The 14,481-nt window shown below is 38.6% G+C and overlaps 1 protein-coding gene across 1 annotated transcript; it reads right to left on the reverse strand.

Annotated features, from left to right (window-relative positions):
- Window positions 1-1,690: 1,690 nt before the first annotated feature.
- Window positions 1,691-2,667, reverse strand: LOC126593856 (NDR1/HIN1-like protein 1). The gene has a single exon (XM_050260016.1). It carries the CDS (start codon window positions 2,547-2,549, stop codon window positions 1,917-1,919), a length of 633 nt encoding a protein of 210 aa, XP_050115973.1. The 5' UTR covers window positions 2,550-2,667; the 3' UTR covers window positions 1,691-1,916.
- Between the last annotated feature and the right edge of the window lie 11,814 nt (window positions 2,668-14,481).

A 14,481-nucleotide genomic window follows, 5' to 3' on the forward strand; every position in this document is an offset into this window, starting at 1 on the left:
TGTCATCGTGTTTATTTGATTTAAACACGTTTTAGTCCTACACCAGGAAGCCTTATGTAGTTCAACTGGAAATCGAAGCAGCCCAGATCCTCCTTTTCAGGCCCTATATATATGAAATCCCAAGCATCATATTTTCACAAATACATATAGTTAATTAGGGTAGCACTATGTAAATAGTGAATTATTATAATGCACACTTCTACCTATTACGTTCTGGCTTCAAAACGCCCTACCCTTTAGGGTAATAATTTTGCTTCTTCTCATCTATCATTATATATATGGTGGAAGAGCCGTTGAGTGAAGAGGCTTTTTTATTCGAAATTTTACTGAATTTTTTTTTTTTTACTATGAACCTGAGTTTTGAGAAACTTATTTGTGAGTTGCCGATTAAATCAATGGTTGTATATCAAAATTGGAAAACAAAATTTGTTTATGCTTTTTAATTAAATTACACAAAATCAACATAGGCCAAAATCTTAAGGATGCAATATATTCATTGTATCTTGAGTAATCGTGAAGAGCTTGAGAGAACATGCAATCATGTGATTGGTTTGACGTGTATGAGACACTCGTTAGTACCCCCACGCTTCAACAATGTCAAATTTCCAGAACAGCCTAACATGCATTGCGTGCATTAAGGCACCTCCCTTCTTGGAAGCTTCATTAAGCTTTTCTTTCGGATTATTTTTAACATAAACGAAAGTCCCTTTCCATCCCCCTCCCTCCATTATTAGGGGTTTATGAAAAGGACCACCACTCCTACTACCATGTGGAGGATATAAAACCACCCCCAAACCCATCCAAGTTTCCTAATAATCCTCCCCACCTTAGCTAGTTAAATACCTAGAGAATACTACTTTAGATAACTTGATTAAAATAATAGTATTTAACTTAATTTTAAACTTGGTTACAGTAGTGGAAACACACTACTTTAGTTAACTTGACCAAGTTTAGATCTACAGTAAAATATAAATTTATAAAAGTAACCTTTTATCTTTATATAAACTCATGAAGCCCATGCCATGCCCATCACCACACACTTTGTAGAGGGCCACTCATATAGTCATATGTAGAAGCAAACATTTCTTCACATTCAACATAAACTGTATACAATTATGCACTCAATATTCCTCTCCTTGGCTTGTGGCCATTTTTAGGCCTTTCTTTGTACTATCACCTTTTTTAATAAGAAAATCATGCTCTAGAGTTCAATTATTTTCCCAAAAAAACTGTTTTCTCCAACTTCTCACAAGAAAATGAGATGGACTATATATAATAAGACCACTCCCATGTGAGAGAATCAGAAAAAATGTTGAGGAAAAGTTGGCGAAGAAGACTTCTCCAGCTAAGTACTATAACTAAATCAGTAAAAGGAAGGCTAATTAATTAAAAAAAAAAAAAATATATATATATATATATATATATATAACAAAAGTGAGAAAGTGAGAGAGAAACAATAAAATAGAAATTAGAAAATGAGTGAACAACAAGCAACAATAGAAAATTTTAAAGAAAATTTTAAATGGGCAATTGAAAATGAAATAAAATGACATTGACACCCCAACCTCCACTTGCTCCCAAGTTGCTATGTGCCCAAAATAAAATGCAGGATTGGGAAAAAAAAAATGCAGGATTATTGATTTCATATTATATTAATACAACTATAAAAATTATAAAACTTAAAATTCAATTACCACCGACTGCAATTTTGCTATACGTCTATTTCATAAAATCCTCCATACTTATTCTATAGCAAAATGTACAATTCCAAACCCAACGTATATATGTAATTATCCAAATAGAAAAGACAGAATTTAAAAAAAGCTAAAATAAAATAAAAATATGAGAAAAAGGAACTCAACTAACGGTGTTGGACCAACAATTAAGGGCAACATCAATTTTTGCCTCCAATTTCTTCATACGCTCACACTGCAGCGCTGCACCAGCTGGTACTTGACGGCGTTATTACCGACCACAACTCCGGTGGTCTGGGAACCCAGAGGGATAAAAGCAGGGCACCGGACGTACAAATGGTACCGACTGGTTATGAAGGTGCCGACTTTAAACCTGACCCGGCCGTCTATCTTGATGAGCATAAGAACCGACCCGGCATTCTGGTCCTGCCCGAGAGCGATGGAGTTGTACGGTGCGATGGGGACCTCGGTGCCGTAGATAAACGGCGACCAGATGTTGACGTCCTTGTGGCCTTGGTACACCGGCGGGATGAGCGTCGAGAACGTGATCTGCTGCGAACGGTACGTGGCGTAGACGTCAAGCTTGTCGTAGTAGATGCCGAGCTTGTCGTTAGGGTTTCGGGAGGAGATGGTGACCTGGAAGCTGGAGGAGAAGACGTTGGGGACGGAGGTGTTGAAGTTGAAGACAGTGACGTCTTGGAGGACGAAGCGGGGCTTGGAAGGCTGGAGGATAGCCCACACGATGAGAATTGTGACGAGGAGGATGAAGTTGAAGATTAGGAGGCCGGCACAGCAGCGGCGGATTATCTTCCGTCGCTTGCTGTGGCCATGGTGGCCGCAGTCCTTCGATGACATAGAGGTTGTTGTGGCGGAGAGAGGAGAGGAGAGGAGAGGAAGGTTGAGTTTCTAGTCGCTCTCGCTCTCTGCTTTTCTTGGGAGTTGAGATGACTTCACCCTCTTATCGGCGTGTGGGTATATATATTGTAATATATAGATGGTTTGTTTCAAGGATGATGATGATAGTATGTGGTGGATCATGTATGTATGGTGGAAAGCAAATGTATAAAAGTAAGTAGGTGTAAGTTGTAATGTGTTTAATTAGCGACATTTGATGGTTTCACTAACTATGAGGAAAATGAATATTTTAATTGAATGAAAAGATTATTCGATATCATGTATCAATCTATGGTATTTGGTAAAACTGACTGATAATCATCAATAATTTTTAAACTTTAACATATACTGTAGATTAATAGATTGATAGCATATACAAAGATTTAATTAACCTTGCTGTAAGGAGACAATTGGAAGGGGAAGGGGGTCTACTAGTGTAGGTAACGGTGTTTGGTCTATTAAATTGTTTGGTGCTATAGTATGCCAAGGTAGTGGCTATGGGTGACCCATCTATTTTCAGCACAAAGGCATTATTTATCGACTAGTATTTCCTTATTACTCAACCATATCAACATGTATATATATTAATACACAAATACCCAATGTCATCATGTGACTTTTGATAGCATCTTTAAAGGAGATGTCAAAACTGCCACATAAACCTACAACAGTAAAATATGGCAGCAACATTTTTCCAATTGAGCTTTCAATTTCTTACGTGGCACTGATTAATTTAAGGCAAAACCTTTTGCTGTCAAATTTGACAACAACTATCAAATTCATTTAATAACTTTATTAATGGATGTGATGCAATATATAATAATTGGTGGTTTGTTCTAAGTGTTTGATTGATTGTCTCAATAATTGGACCTCACAGAGAGATGGAAAAAAAATTATAAAATACATTATTGTTTAACATATTGGGTAGAGCAAAAAATGTCAAATTGTCACATAAGCCATCAAATATCATTTTGATGGTTAAAATTTGACATCTCCTGTAGAGATGCTCTAACAAGACTAATTACTAGTTATAACTATTAATTTGGTTTAATATCATATGATTCCATCTAAATAACTTGGACTAGTTGGATGTGGGTTTCCATTTACTTCATGGTATGCCCTAGCTAAGATGCCCGTATAGTGAAATAGAATTAGAGCAATCGTTTTCTTTATTTGGATTTATTCAACAAATTGGAGCTGAAAATGTTTTGTCACGCTCACCCACATGTAGCATTTCGATCGCTTGGTCATATCCCTCCATCTTCTTCAAATTTTCACGTGTTCAATTAATTAATCTTCTTAATGCTTCAGTTAATTCATATTAAAGCTTTATTTAATTAAACTAGAGGCTCAAGTCACTAAGCAATATCTTATCATTAATTCAGAGCCCTAAACTCGATCCAAGTAATACGCTATTGGCATTGGCTTCGAGATATATACAATTCGATACTTTCATTAATTCTTTTTGCCTTGGATCTGCATTGTTAATATAAATGATATAATGACTATGATTGTAAGTATCACCTTATAAGTTTTGTTGTGCTCGCTTAGTCAAAAAGTGAAGCTAACTACTTTTCCTGTAATCAAACTTAAAGCCCTAAGAAAATTAATTAAATAATATAATAGATTAATGTAGCCGACACCATTACGGTCTAGTATTCACTTGTAAATATAGTTCTTAAAATCGACTTCTGTGAAAGACTCTAAAATTATTATGTAACTTACTAGTATTCACTCGTAAATATAGTTCTTAAAATCGACTTCTATGAAAGATTCTAAAGAATATTATGTAACTTAGGTTGACCTTATTGACGTTGTATAAAAAATTAATGTATAAAAACAAGCGTAAATGCGCTAAAAAAGAACGCTTATTATATTAACACCCCACAAATTGTTGAATAAACTCTACATACTTAATACACCCCACATTTGCCTTTTCACTTAAAAATTATCTTAATACACCCTCACGTACTTTCTCATAATACCCTCATACCCCACATTCTCAATATACACGTTATATTTTGTACATACACCCCACATCTAATCTAGCAGACCCTTCAACAACACTTTACTGACTGTACAATCATTACTATTGCACATCACATAACATCTGTTCTTGACTTTGACATGGTTCTGCTTCTAAGTCACGGTTAGTATTGCCATATGAATCCATTCAACTTTCCTAATGATCTTCATAGTTATTTACTGTAATTTGATTTTGATCGTGTTGCAGGTCTTATTGAGGAGTATGATTCTCCTGCAAGATTGCTAGAAAACATCGATTTCGTGTTCCATTCATCAAAAACACTAAAACAATGAAAAATATGAAGTCTTACCACATTTGAAGCTTCCGAAACATTGATTTCGTGTTCCATTCGTCAAAAACAATTTTTCTCAATCAACATGTTTGTAGTTTCATTGGTTAGGATTTTGTTTAACAATGGAGGGTGGGAGGGTTTTGATAGTTGAGAAAATAAATAATACGCTAAAAGTGATTTAGGGTGTATTTAGAATTAAAAAAAAACCTAATAAGGTCAAAATTGTCATTGCATAGTGGGGTAAATAAGTCATTTAATATTAAATTTTAATTTAAGGTACATTCAACATTTTGTAGAATGCTAATATAAAAATCTAAAAAGAAATATAATGTAATCATTTCCAATACAATAACATGTGTATTATATATAAATTGAAAATGAGTGTTTTTTTTTTTTTAATTTATTTATTTTTAATGGGTAAAGCAAATGAGTCAATTGTGACTTCAATAAGTGAGAAAAGAAGAATGACTTTATTCGTGGGCTAATACTTTCAAAAAGCAAACAGCCTTCGCCACCGTTCGATTAAATATGGATAAATAGGAAAAGTCCAAGCGACACGTCTCCTGCAACAACTTGGCCCCACTTATCATGACCGAGGAAACCTCCAGCTCAATCAGCCAACAACATGTTTTTTGGATTCCGGAATACTACTTGCCACCTGCTAAAGCCTAACAATGATGCAAATACAAAAAACGAAAATAGATGCAAAAACAGAATATGCATGATTTTGTCATTAATTTCACGAAAATATTTTTATCTTATTATGTATTTTTCGAGAGGCTAAGATAGCAGCGGATTCAATGACACTTGAATATCAGTATATATCATGTCAAATACCCACTTTGTACAATATCGATATTATCCTCAACTTATTAATACCACATGCACAGTCTATCAGGTGTGAGATCTTATCATAAAAGACTTCGGTATTAGTTGAAGTGAAGTTTAGAATATATAAACTCTTATTTTCTCATAAATTTGGATATTTCAACATATCATAATAATTATATATTTAGTTTTTATAGTTTTCTAGTTCGGCGTTAATTAAAAGCCTAAACCCTTTTTAAGAAAGAACCCATTGCCTTCCTAAAAAGAAAATTTTAGGCTTTCTTCCATCAGTCCCTTTCCTTAATTATTAATTCTGTTTTAAAAATTTCCAAAAATGTGACTTAGAAAACAACAACGGAGAATGGTGAGAAGAACAAATTTGAATCCATCAGTAAACGGAGAACGGTGAGAGGAAGAAATTTCAATCCATCAGTATGCATTATTGAGGGTAGAAACTATAAATTGATCATGTCGTATGGCACAGTATGAATTATGAACTATAAGACTGATGATGTGCTCTTTCACACATTTACTATCCACATCCAAGTCTTGGTCTTCCTATCCACATCCAAGTCTTGGTCTTCCTCTCAACCACCAATATGACCCATGACAATTTATATCCAACTTTTCTAATTACGCACACACACACTCTCCCTGTCAAATTGTGATGAAAGCTGTTGATGCACAAAATCAGTGGGGACTTTAGTACAACAGAAAATGTTAAGTTTGTAACCTTCGCTAGATTGCTCCGGTCACTAGTGTGGATAAGTATGTAAATAGATAGAGATAGGGAAACAAACACAAGATGTACGTGGTTCACCCAGATTGGCTACTTCCACAGAGTAGATGAGTTCTCATTAATTGTGAAGGGTTTACACAAGTACATAGGTTCAAGCTCTCCTTTAGTGAGTACAAGTGAATGATTTAGTACAAATGACATTAGGAAATATTGTGGGAGAATGATCTCCTTTTATAGAAGAGAGTTTCTAGCTTTGTTTTGACATTGACACGTGTCGTGTTGTGATTGGCTTCTGATGTTGACACGTGCCGCGCTATGATTGGCTTCTTATGTCGACACGTGTCGTGCTGTGATTGGCCTCCTGGTTGGAGGGAAACTCTTCTGGATCCTTGACGGTATAACGTTGACTGGTGCTCAGTAGTTTTGCATGGTATGCTCCCCTAAGTTCCCGAGTGAGGGAAGCTCCTCGGTTGGGGACTTGCAAGATCCAAGCCGCTGAGTAATCACGAAACTTCTAAGTACCGAAGTGTGGTATCGTTTTCACTTGCCTTATCTGTCTCATAGGTAGATGTGGCATCTTCTCTAGAAGTACTTTTCCTCCATCCAGGGGTGGTATCTTTAACTAGTGGAGATGCACAAGGTAATGTATCAATTTCACTTGAAGCTTACTTGTAGTTTTAGGCTTGGTCAAGCACGATACAAACCATGTAGTAGGAGTCTCCCAAGTCGCCGAGCTAGGAGATCTGCTGAAAGAGGTGACATAAAAGGTAAGCAATCAGAGCTCTCAGCAATCAGTCCCAGATCAGAAGTTTGATTTCAAGTTCCGACTGATTGTTCTCATTCTCCCTATCTTGCAGGCAGCAGGAAGGATAAAGAGAAGAAAAAGGAGAAGAGATGATATGAGATACTTTTGCTTTTGAAGAAGTAACTTTCCACAGACTTATTCTTGAACTGGGCATGAGGGTTTTCTGGTTTCCTCTAGAGTATAAGGCCAACTCAAGAATTTGAAGGTCAAAACAAGTCCATCAAATCTAGAGTACATTCAACCCTGATGATATGAGATACTTTTGCTGTTGACAAAGTAGTGGATGTATCAGCACGTGTTCTGTTACGCTTGTCTCCACATGCTTCATTGTATCCTTCTCACTTGCCCTATTTGTTCCTCAGGCATATGTGGTATCTTCTCTGAAGCATAAGATGTTGAAGATGAGTACTCGAGAGCAATGCCAGGTAAGTAATCAGGAAAGGGGTTCCAAGTAGTCAGTTCCTGACTGGAAACTTGATTCCAAGTGCTGACTGATTGCTCTCTTTCTCATTGTCTTGCAGGTAAGAATAAGGGCAAAGGAAAAGACAAGGAAAAAGCATGATATGTGATACTCTTGCTTTTGATCCTGATGATATGAGATATTATTGCTCTGGTGTAACTGGTTTGCATAGGTATTATTAGGGGGGGAGAAAGCTGAGTATTTCGATATGCTTTGTTGGGAGTGCCCTCTCAGATATGAGGAAGGGTTTAGCATTTTTGCAGGTCGCCTTGTCCGTGGAGGATGAAGGTCGACATATATAGGAGTCTTTTTAACAAGTAGTAATGTTATTCCTTTACCCTTCTTGGTCATAGCAATGTAGTGGGAGCTGCAAGCTTCACGTATTTTAACTTTGTCAGAGCATTTTGATAAAGTGGTCTGTGGTATCTAGAAAGCTGATGTTGCGTGTGAAGATTGCAGACAAGCTTTATCCAATGAAATATGGCTATCGAAGTCCGAAGAGCGGTGCTTCTTTGGTTTTCAAACAATCAATCTTGTCGGGGATCTGGCTCTCGAGATTCGGAGAACAGTGCCTCTTCGATTTTTGAGAAAACAATCCTGTTGGGAGTCTGGCTCTTGAGATTCGAAGAGCGGTGTCTCTTCGATTTTTGAGAAAGTAATCTTGTTGGAAGTCTGGCTCTCAAGATTCGGAGGGCGGTGCCTCTTCGATTTTGAGCAAGTAATCATGTTGGGAATATGGCTCTCAAGATTCGGAGAGCGGTACCTCTTCAATTTTTGAGCAAGTAATCTTGTTGGGAGTGTTTTCTCGAATGTGAGTAAAGATTGGGCATTTTTGCCAATCTGCCTTGCCACGGAGCACGGAGGTTGACACACGTAGGGACTTTCCAGTTATCAAGCAGTGGTGCTGTTCCTTTACCCTTGTGGGTAATAGTAGGGTAGCTGGATCTTCAAAATTTATGTGTCTAAACTTTGTCAGAGATCTTTGGCAAAGTTATCTGTGGTACCCGAAGAGCTGATGTTGCGTGTGGAAAGTGGTGACTTTTCGAAATCCGGAGAGTGGTGCCTCTTCGATTGTTGAACCAACGGCTATGTTGCCCTTTCTTTTATAAGGGCACCAATTTTGTGCAAGAAGTACATTCAGAGATTTATTGCTTGTAAGTATTTTCTCCTTATTTTTGTACTTCAGAGATTTATTGGACCTCATTTCTCCTTCATCATTTCTGAAAAATGTCTGCCCTATCCGACCGTCATTTTAACTTGAACTTTGGTGAAGAGGCAACTATGTCTCTTCAAGACAACATATGGCGCCTATCCTTCTTATCCTCTACTGGTCTTCTTACCGTTGGAGACTCTGTGATGAAGAATGATATAACCGCTGCGGTGGTGGCCAGGAACCTTCTCACTCCCAAAGATAACAGACTACTTTCCAAACGATCTGATGAGTTGGCTGTTAAGGATTCTCTGGCTTTCAATGTTCAGTGTGCAAGTTCTGTGTCTAATATGGCCCAACGCCTATTTGCTCGAACCCGCCAAGTTGAATAATTGGCGGCTGAAGTGATAAGTCTCAAACAGGAGATTAGAGGGCTCAAGCATGAGAATAAACAGTTGCACAGGCTCGCACGTGACTATGCTACAAACATGGAGATGAAGCTTAACCAGATGTAGGAATCTGATGGTCAGATTTTACTTGATCATCAGAGGTTTGTAGGTTTCTTCCAAAGGCATTTATTGCCTTCGTCTTCTGGGGTTGTACCACGTAATGAAGCTCCAAATGATCAACCTCCGATGCCTCATCATTCTGGGGTTCTATCCAGTACTAAGGCTCCGAATGATCACCCTCTGGTGCCTTATCTTTCTGGGGCTCTGCCGACTGCTGAGACTTCTCCTAAGCAACCTTTGTGAATGCTCCCTTTTATTTGTTTATTTTGATTCATGTATATGTACATATTTGTAACTTATAGGAGATATCAATAAATAAGCTTTGCTTCATTTCAACGTATTGTGTTAAATACACCAAAGCCTTCTTCACTAAGTTCTTTGAATTTTTTCTTTTGTTGAAACTTGTATGTTGAAGCTTTGTGAGTGAAGCATGTAGGTTGAGGTAGTGTTCCCTTAATTTCCCGAGTGAGGAAAACTTGTCGGTTGGAGACTTGAAAATCCAAGTCACTGAGTGGTCGTGAGTCTTCTGAGTATCAAGGTGCAGTAGCATATGGTAGGAGTCCCCCAAGTCTCCGGTCGAGGGAGTTGACGAATGAGGTGTCTTGCTATTAGCCAAGTTTCTGAAGTAACAAAACTTCACCATTTTCCTTTCTAAGTGGTAGCCCAAAACTCCTCATTCATATATATTTGTTATGAAAGTTGTTAGGCCCAAAGAAGAGGAGGTCTAGGCAATTGTTTTTTTTTCGATTTTTTTTCTTCGAATTTTCGAATTTTCGAAAGAAAAAAAAAATATATATATATATATATATATATATATTTTAAAGCTTTGTAGGTGAAGTTTTTGTGTTGAAGCTTTGTAGGTGAAGTTTTGTTGGGTACCATGAATTGATTTTGCTTAACAATATCTTGATCAAGAGTGTGTGAAGCTTTTGAGAATTGTGGTTGCCCTCCATTGATGAAGCTCTTGTTGGTACCATAAATTGGTTTTGCTTCACATTGTCTTAATCAAGAGTGTGTGAAGCTTTTGAGAATTGTGGTTGAACTCCTTTCATGAAGCTCTTGTTGGCACCATAAATTGGTTTTGCTTCACACTGTCTTGATCAAGAGTGTGTGAAGCTTTTGAGAATTGTGGTTGAACTCCTTTGATGAAGCTCTTGTTGGCACCATAAATTGGTTTTGCTTCACACTGTCTTGATCAAGAGTGTGTGAAGCTTTTGAGAATTGTGGTTGAACTCCTTTGATGAAGCTCTTGTTGGCACCATAAATTGGTTTTGATTCACACTGTCTTGATCAAAAGTGTGTGAAGCTTTTGAGAATTGTGGTTGAACTCCTTTCATGAAGCTCTTGTTGGCACCATAAATTGGTTTTGCTTCACACTGTCTTGATCAAGAATGTGTGAAGTTTTCTACGAGTTGTAGTGTTTGCATTGTTATAGAGAAGAAATGTCTGAAGCAGATGCAAGATGGCTGAATAGCTTGATCCTCGTATGCCATGTACTGAAGTTGTTGTTGGCTTGCAATAAGACTTTGTTGGTGACTATAACTCTTATTGAGCATAAGTGCTCCCCTACTTGAGTTGTCAAGCTTGAGGGTTTTGATTATTTGTGAATGTTAGGAGTTAACATGTATAAGTTGTACCACTCGTCTTCTGGTAGGTGGAATGAATGGTGAGTTGCTTTCATCACTTGGTTAGTGGTACGAATGTGAGTTCCTTCATCACCTTTCATCACATTTCATCACTTGGTTGGTGGCACGAAGATGAGTTCCTTCTTCACCTGGTTGGTGGCATGAATGGCAAGTTGCCAAATGATATTAAAGTATGAGTTGTACATTTCATCACCTGGTTGGTGGCATGAATGAAAGTACAAGTTGTACATTTCATTACCTGGTTGGTGGCATGAAGATGAGTTCCTTCTTCACCTGGTTGGTGGCATGAGTGTCAAGTTGTCAAATGATATTAGAGTACGGGTTGTACATTTCATCACTTGGTTGGTGGCATGAATGAGCGTACGGGTTGTACATTTCATCACCTGGTTGGTGGCATGAAGATGAGTTCTTTTTTCACATTTCATCACCTGGTTGGTGTGAATAAGAGCAAGGTGTCGAGGCACATTGTAGCAAGTGTCGAATGACACAAAGTATGTGGAACCCTTTCAAAGCACAGTTGGCTTATGTATGAATGTGTTGGAATGTATGATTGAACGAATATACTGTGAAGCTGTTTGTTTATTTGTATAGTCTTGTTGACATATACTTAGACTTTGTTTCATGTTGGAAGCATTCATGTTGAAGCTTTGAACCCGAGTGTTTCATTGCTAGGAATGTTAGAGGATTAGGACCGAGTTATCTAAATCACCTCTTTATTGAATTCATGCCAAATAGTCTTCGTTACATAGGATGCCGAACGGCTAAAGCTCAACACTTGTACAATGTGAGTTTACTTGTAATAGTACTTCAAGTGATCAGCGTTCCATGGATGGCCAATGGTCTTGCAATTGGAGTTTTTAAACTTGTAGGAGCCAGGACAACTGATGCCAACAACTTCAAATGGTCCATCCTAGTTTGGACTAAATGTTCATTCACTCGGGACTCTGTCGCAGAGTAATCTTTTCTTCAATACCTAGTCCCCTACTTTGAAAGAACGAGGTTTGACCCTTGGGTCATAGTAGTTGGAGATGCGCTGCTTTTAAGCGGCATTCCTCAAGTGAGCCTGGATGTCTTTTAAAGTTACTGGTTCCTTCATGTCGAGGATTATTTGGATCTTATTGGGATTAGCTTCAATGCCTCGTTGGCTAATCATGAAACCCAAGAATTTACCAGAGCCTACGCCGAAGGCACATTTGTTGGGGTTCAACCTCATTCGATACCTCTTCAGAATGGTGAAAGTTTTAGATAGGTTGGTGATGTGTTGGTCATCATGTTTGCTCTTGACTAGCATATCATCAACATAAACTTCCGTGATCTTCCCAATCTGTTCAGCGAACATTGAATTGACTAGTCTCTGTTAAGTCACCCCTGCATTCTTTAGGCTGAAGGGCATGACTTTATAGCAATATAGTCCTCTGTTAGTAGCGAAGGCTGTGTGTTCTTGGTCCGTAGGGTTCATGGGGATTTGGTTGTAAGCATCCATGAAGCTCAGGAGTTCACACCCTGCTGTAGAGTCTATAAGTCTGTCAATGAGAGGAAGAGGAAAGCTATCATTCGGGCATCCTTTGTTTAAGTCGGTGTAGTCGACACACATTCTCCACAAGACCTTTTAGAGCAGGAAATTTTCTTTGGTCGGATTTTTCTTAACAAGGGCCACATTTGCTACCCATGTTGGGTAATTGACTTCACGGACGAAGCCTATGCCTTTGAGTTTTTTAACTTCTACCTTCATTGTTTCGTATCGTTCAGCGTCATAAGATCTTCGTTTCTGTCTCACCGGCTTGGACTTGGGGTCAATACTCAAGCGATGACAGATGATATCGGGAGAGATGCTTGGCATGTCCTGGTATAAACAAGTGAAGACCTCAGTGTTCTCTTGCAAAAAACAGATCAATGCCAACCGAATGGGTGGTGAAAAGGTGGTGTCAATCTTCATCATGCGATCTGGATAATCTTTTGAGATAGAAACCTTCTCCAACTCTTCAATGGGTTGTGCTTGCTGGGTGAAAGAGTTGTCTCGAGGATCGTCGGTTTGATGGTTGCCACCGTGAAGATCCAAGTTGGCTTCGTCCGGGCTAATCTTTATGACTTGGTCATGTATATAAATGGTTTCTTTGGGCATAGGCAGGTGCTGTTGCTTGACCGAAGTGTTGTAATATGACCGTACACTAAGTTGATCTCCTCTGATGTAACCATTTCCATAGGGGGTTGGAAATTTCATCAACAACATATGTATGGATACCATGGCCTTGAAATCATTGATGCCTGTGCGTCCAAAGATAACATTGTATGCCATTGGGCAATCAACCACCAGGAAGTTAGTGGTAATGGTAACTGTGTAAGGGCCTGTACCAATGGTCAAAGGACAGTGTATGCTCCCTAAAGGTTGCATGATATCACCGGAGAAGCTTATCAGATGAGAAACCGAGCGATCGAGCAAGTGTTCAGTTACATTAAGTGCCTTGAAAGCTTCAGCAAACATGATATTGACTGAAGCCCCCGTGTCTACCAAGATTCGTCGTACTTCAAAGTTGGCTATGTGAGCTTCCATGATCAGTGGGTTGTTGTAAGGGTAGATGATACCTCTTTCTTCCTCAGGGTAGAAACATATTGGATCCCAGTTAGGCTTTTGATACTTGCCTCCCCTGATGTCTTCCACGTGAAACACTTGGTGGCCAGGCCTTAAAGTTCGTTCACTATTTTTCATGGCCCTGTTGGAAGATTCAGATATGGGTGTGCCGCCACTTATGGAATATATCACATTCACTTGGCGTTGATTACGGTTATCCCTTGAAGGGTGAAGGAGGAATTGATCAATTTTTCCTTCACGCGCCAAAGCTTCAATATGATCACGAAGGGTGATACACTTTTCGCCGTCATGGCCGTTATGCTCGTGGTAGTAGCAAAACGCACCCGTGTTCTTCGTGGGCTTGTAACCCGACTGCCTCGGCATTGGCTTCGGCATCAGGTGTGCTATGCTGGGGTAAATGGCCACGCATGTGGCGTTCAAAGGTGTGTATGTCTCATACCTCGGTGTAGGGCCTGTCCTGACACGTGCTTGGCCCACTGTGTTGACTGCCTGGGGGCGGACATTATTGTGGCGATACCCTTGGTTATTGTGATAGTGTCCCTTACTCCTTTTACTAAAATGAGACTGGTGAGGATGAAAATCTTTCCTTTTGCCCTGAGATTGATATGTTTGTTAACTTGGTGAAGTATTAAGTTAGGTTGTATAAAAACATTCTAGATATAGTCGCGCAGTCGTTCATCTTCGACTGTATGAGTTGTTGATTAAGATGAGTCTCATTAGAAGATCGATATTCATCAACGATTGTAGCATTCTTCTACGTTGTATTTTTATCTTCATTTCATTGTCTAAAGCATGAGATCTCAAGTTTTTATTGCTTGTGTATAAAGAAATGTTTGCATATACTCGTT

Source organism: Malus sylvestris, chromosome 12, assembly GCF_916048215.2.
Source record: "Malus sylvestris chromosome 12, drMalSylv7.2, whole genome shotgun sequence".
NCBI lineage: Eukaryota > Viridiplantae > Streptophyta > Magnoliopsida > Rosales > Rosaceae > Malus > Malus sylvestris.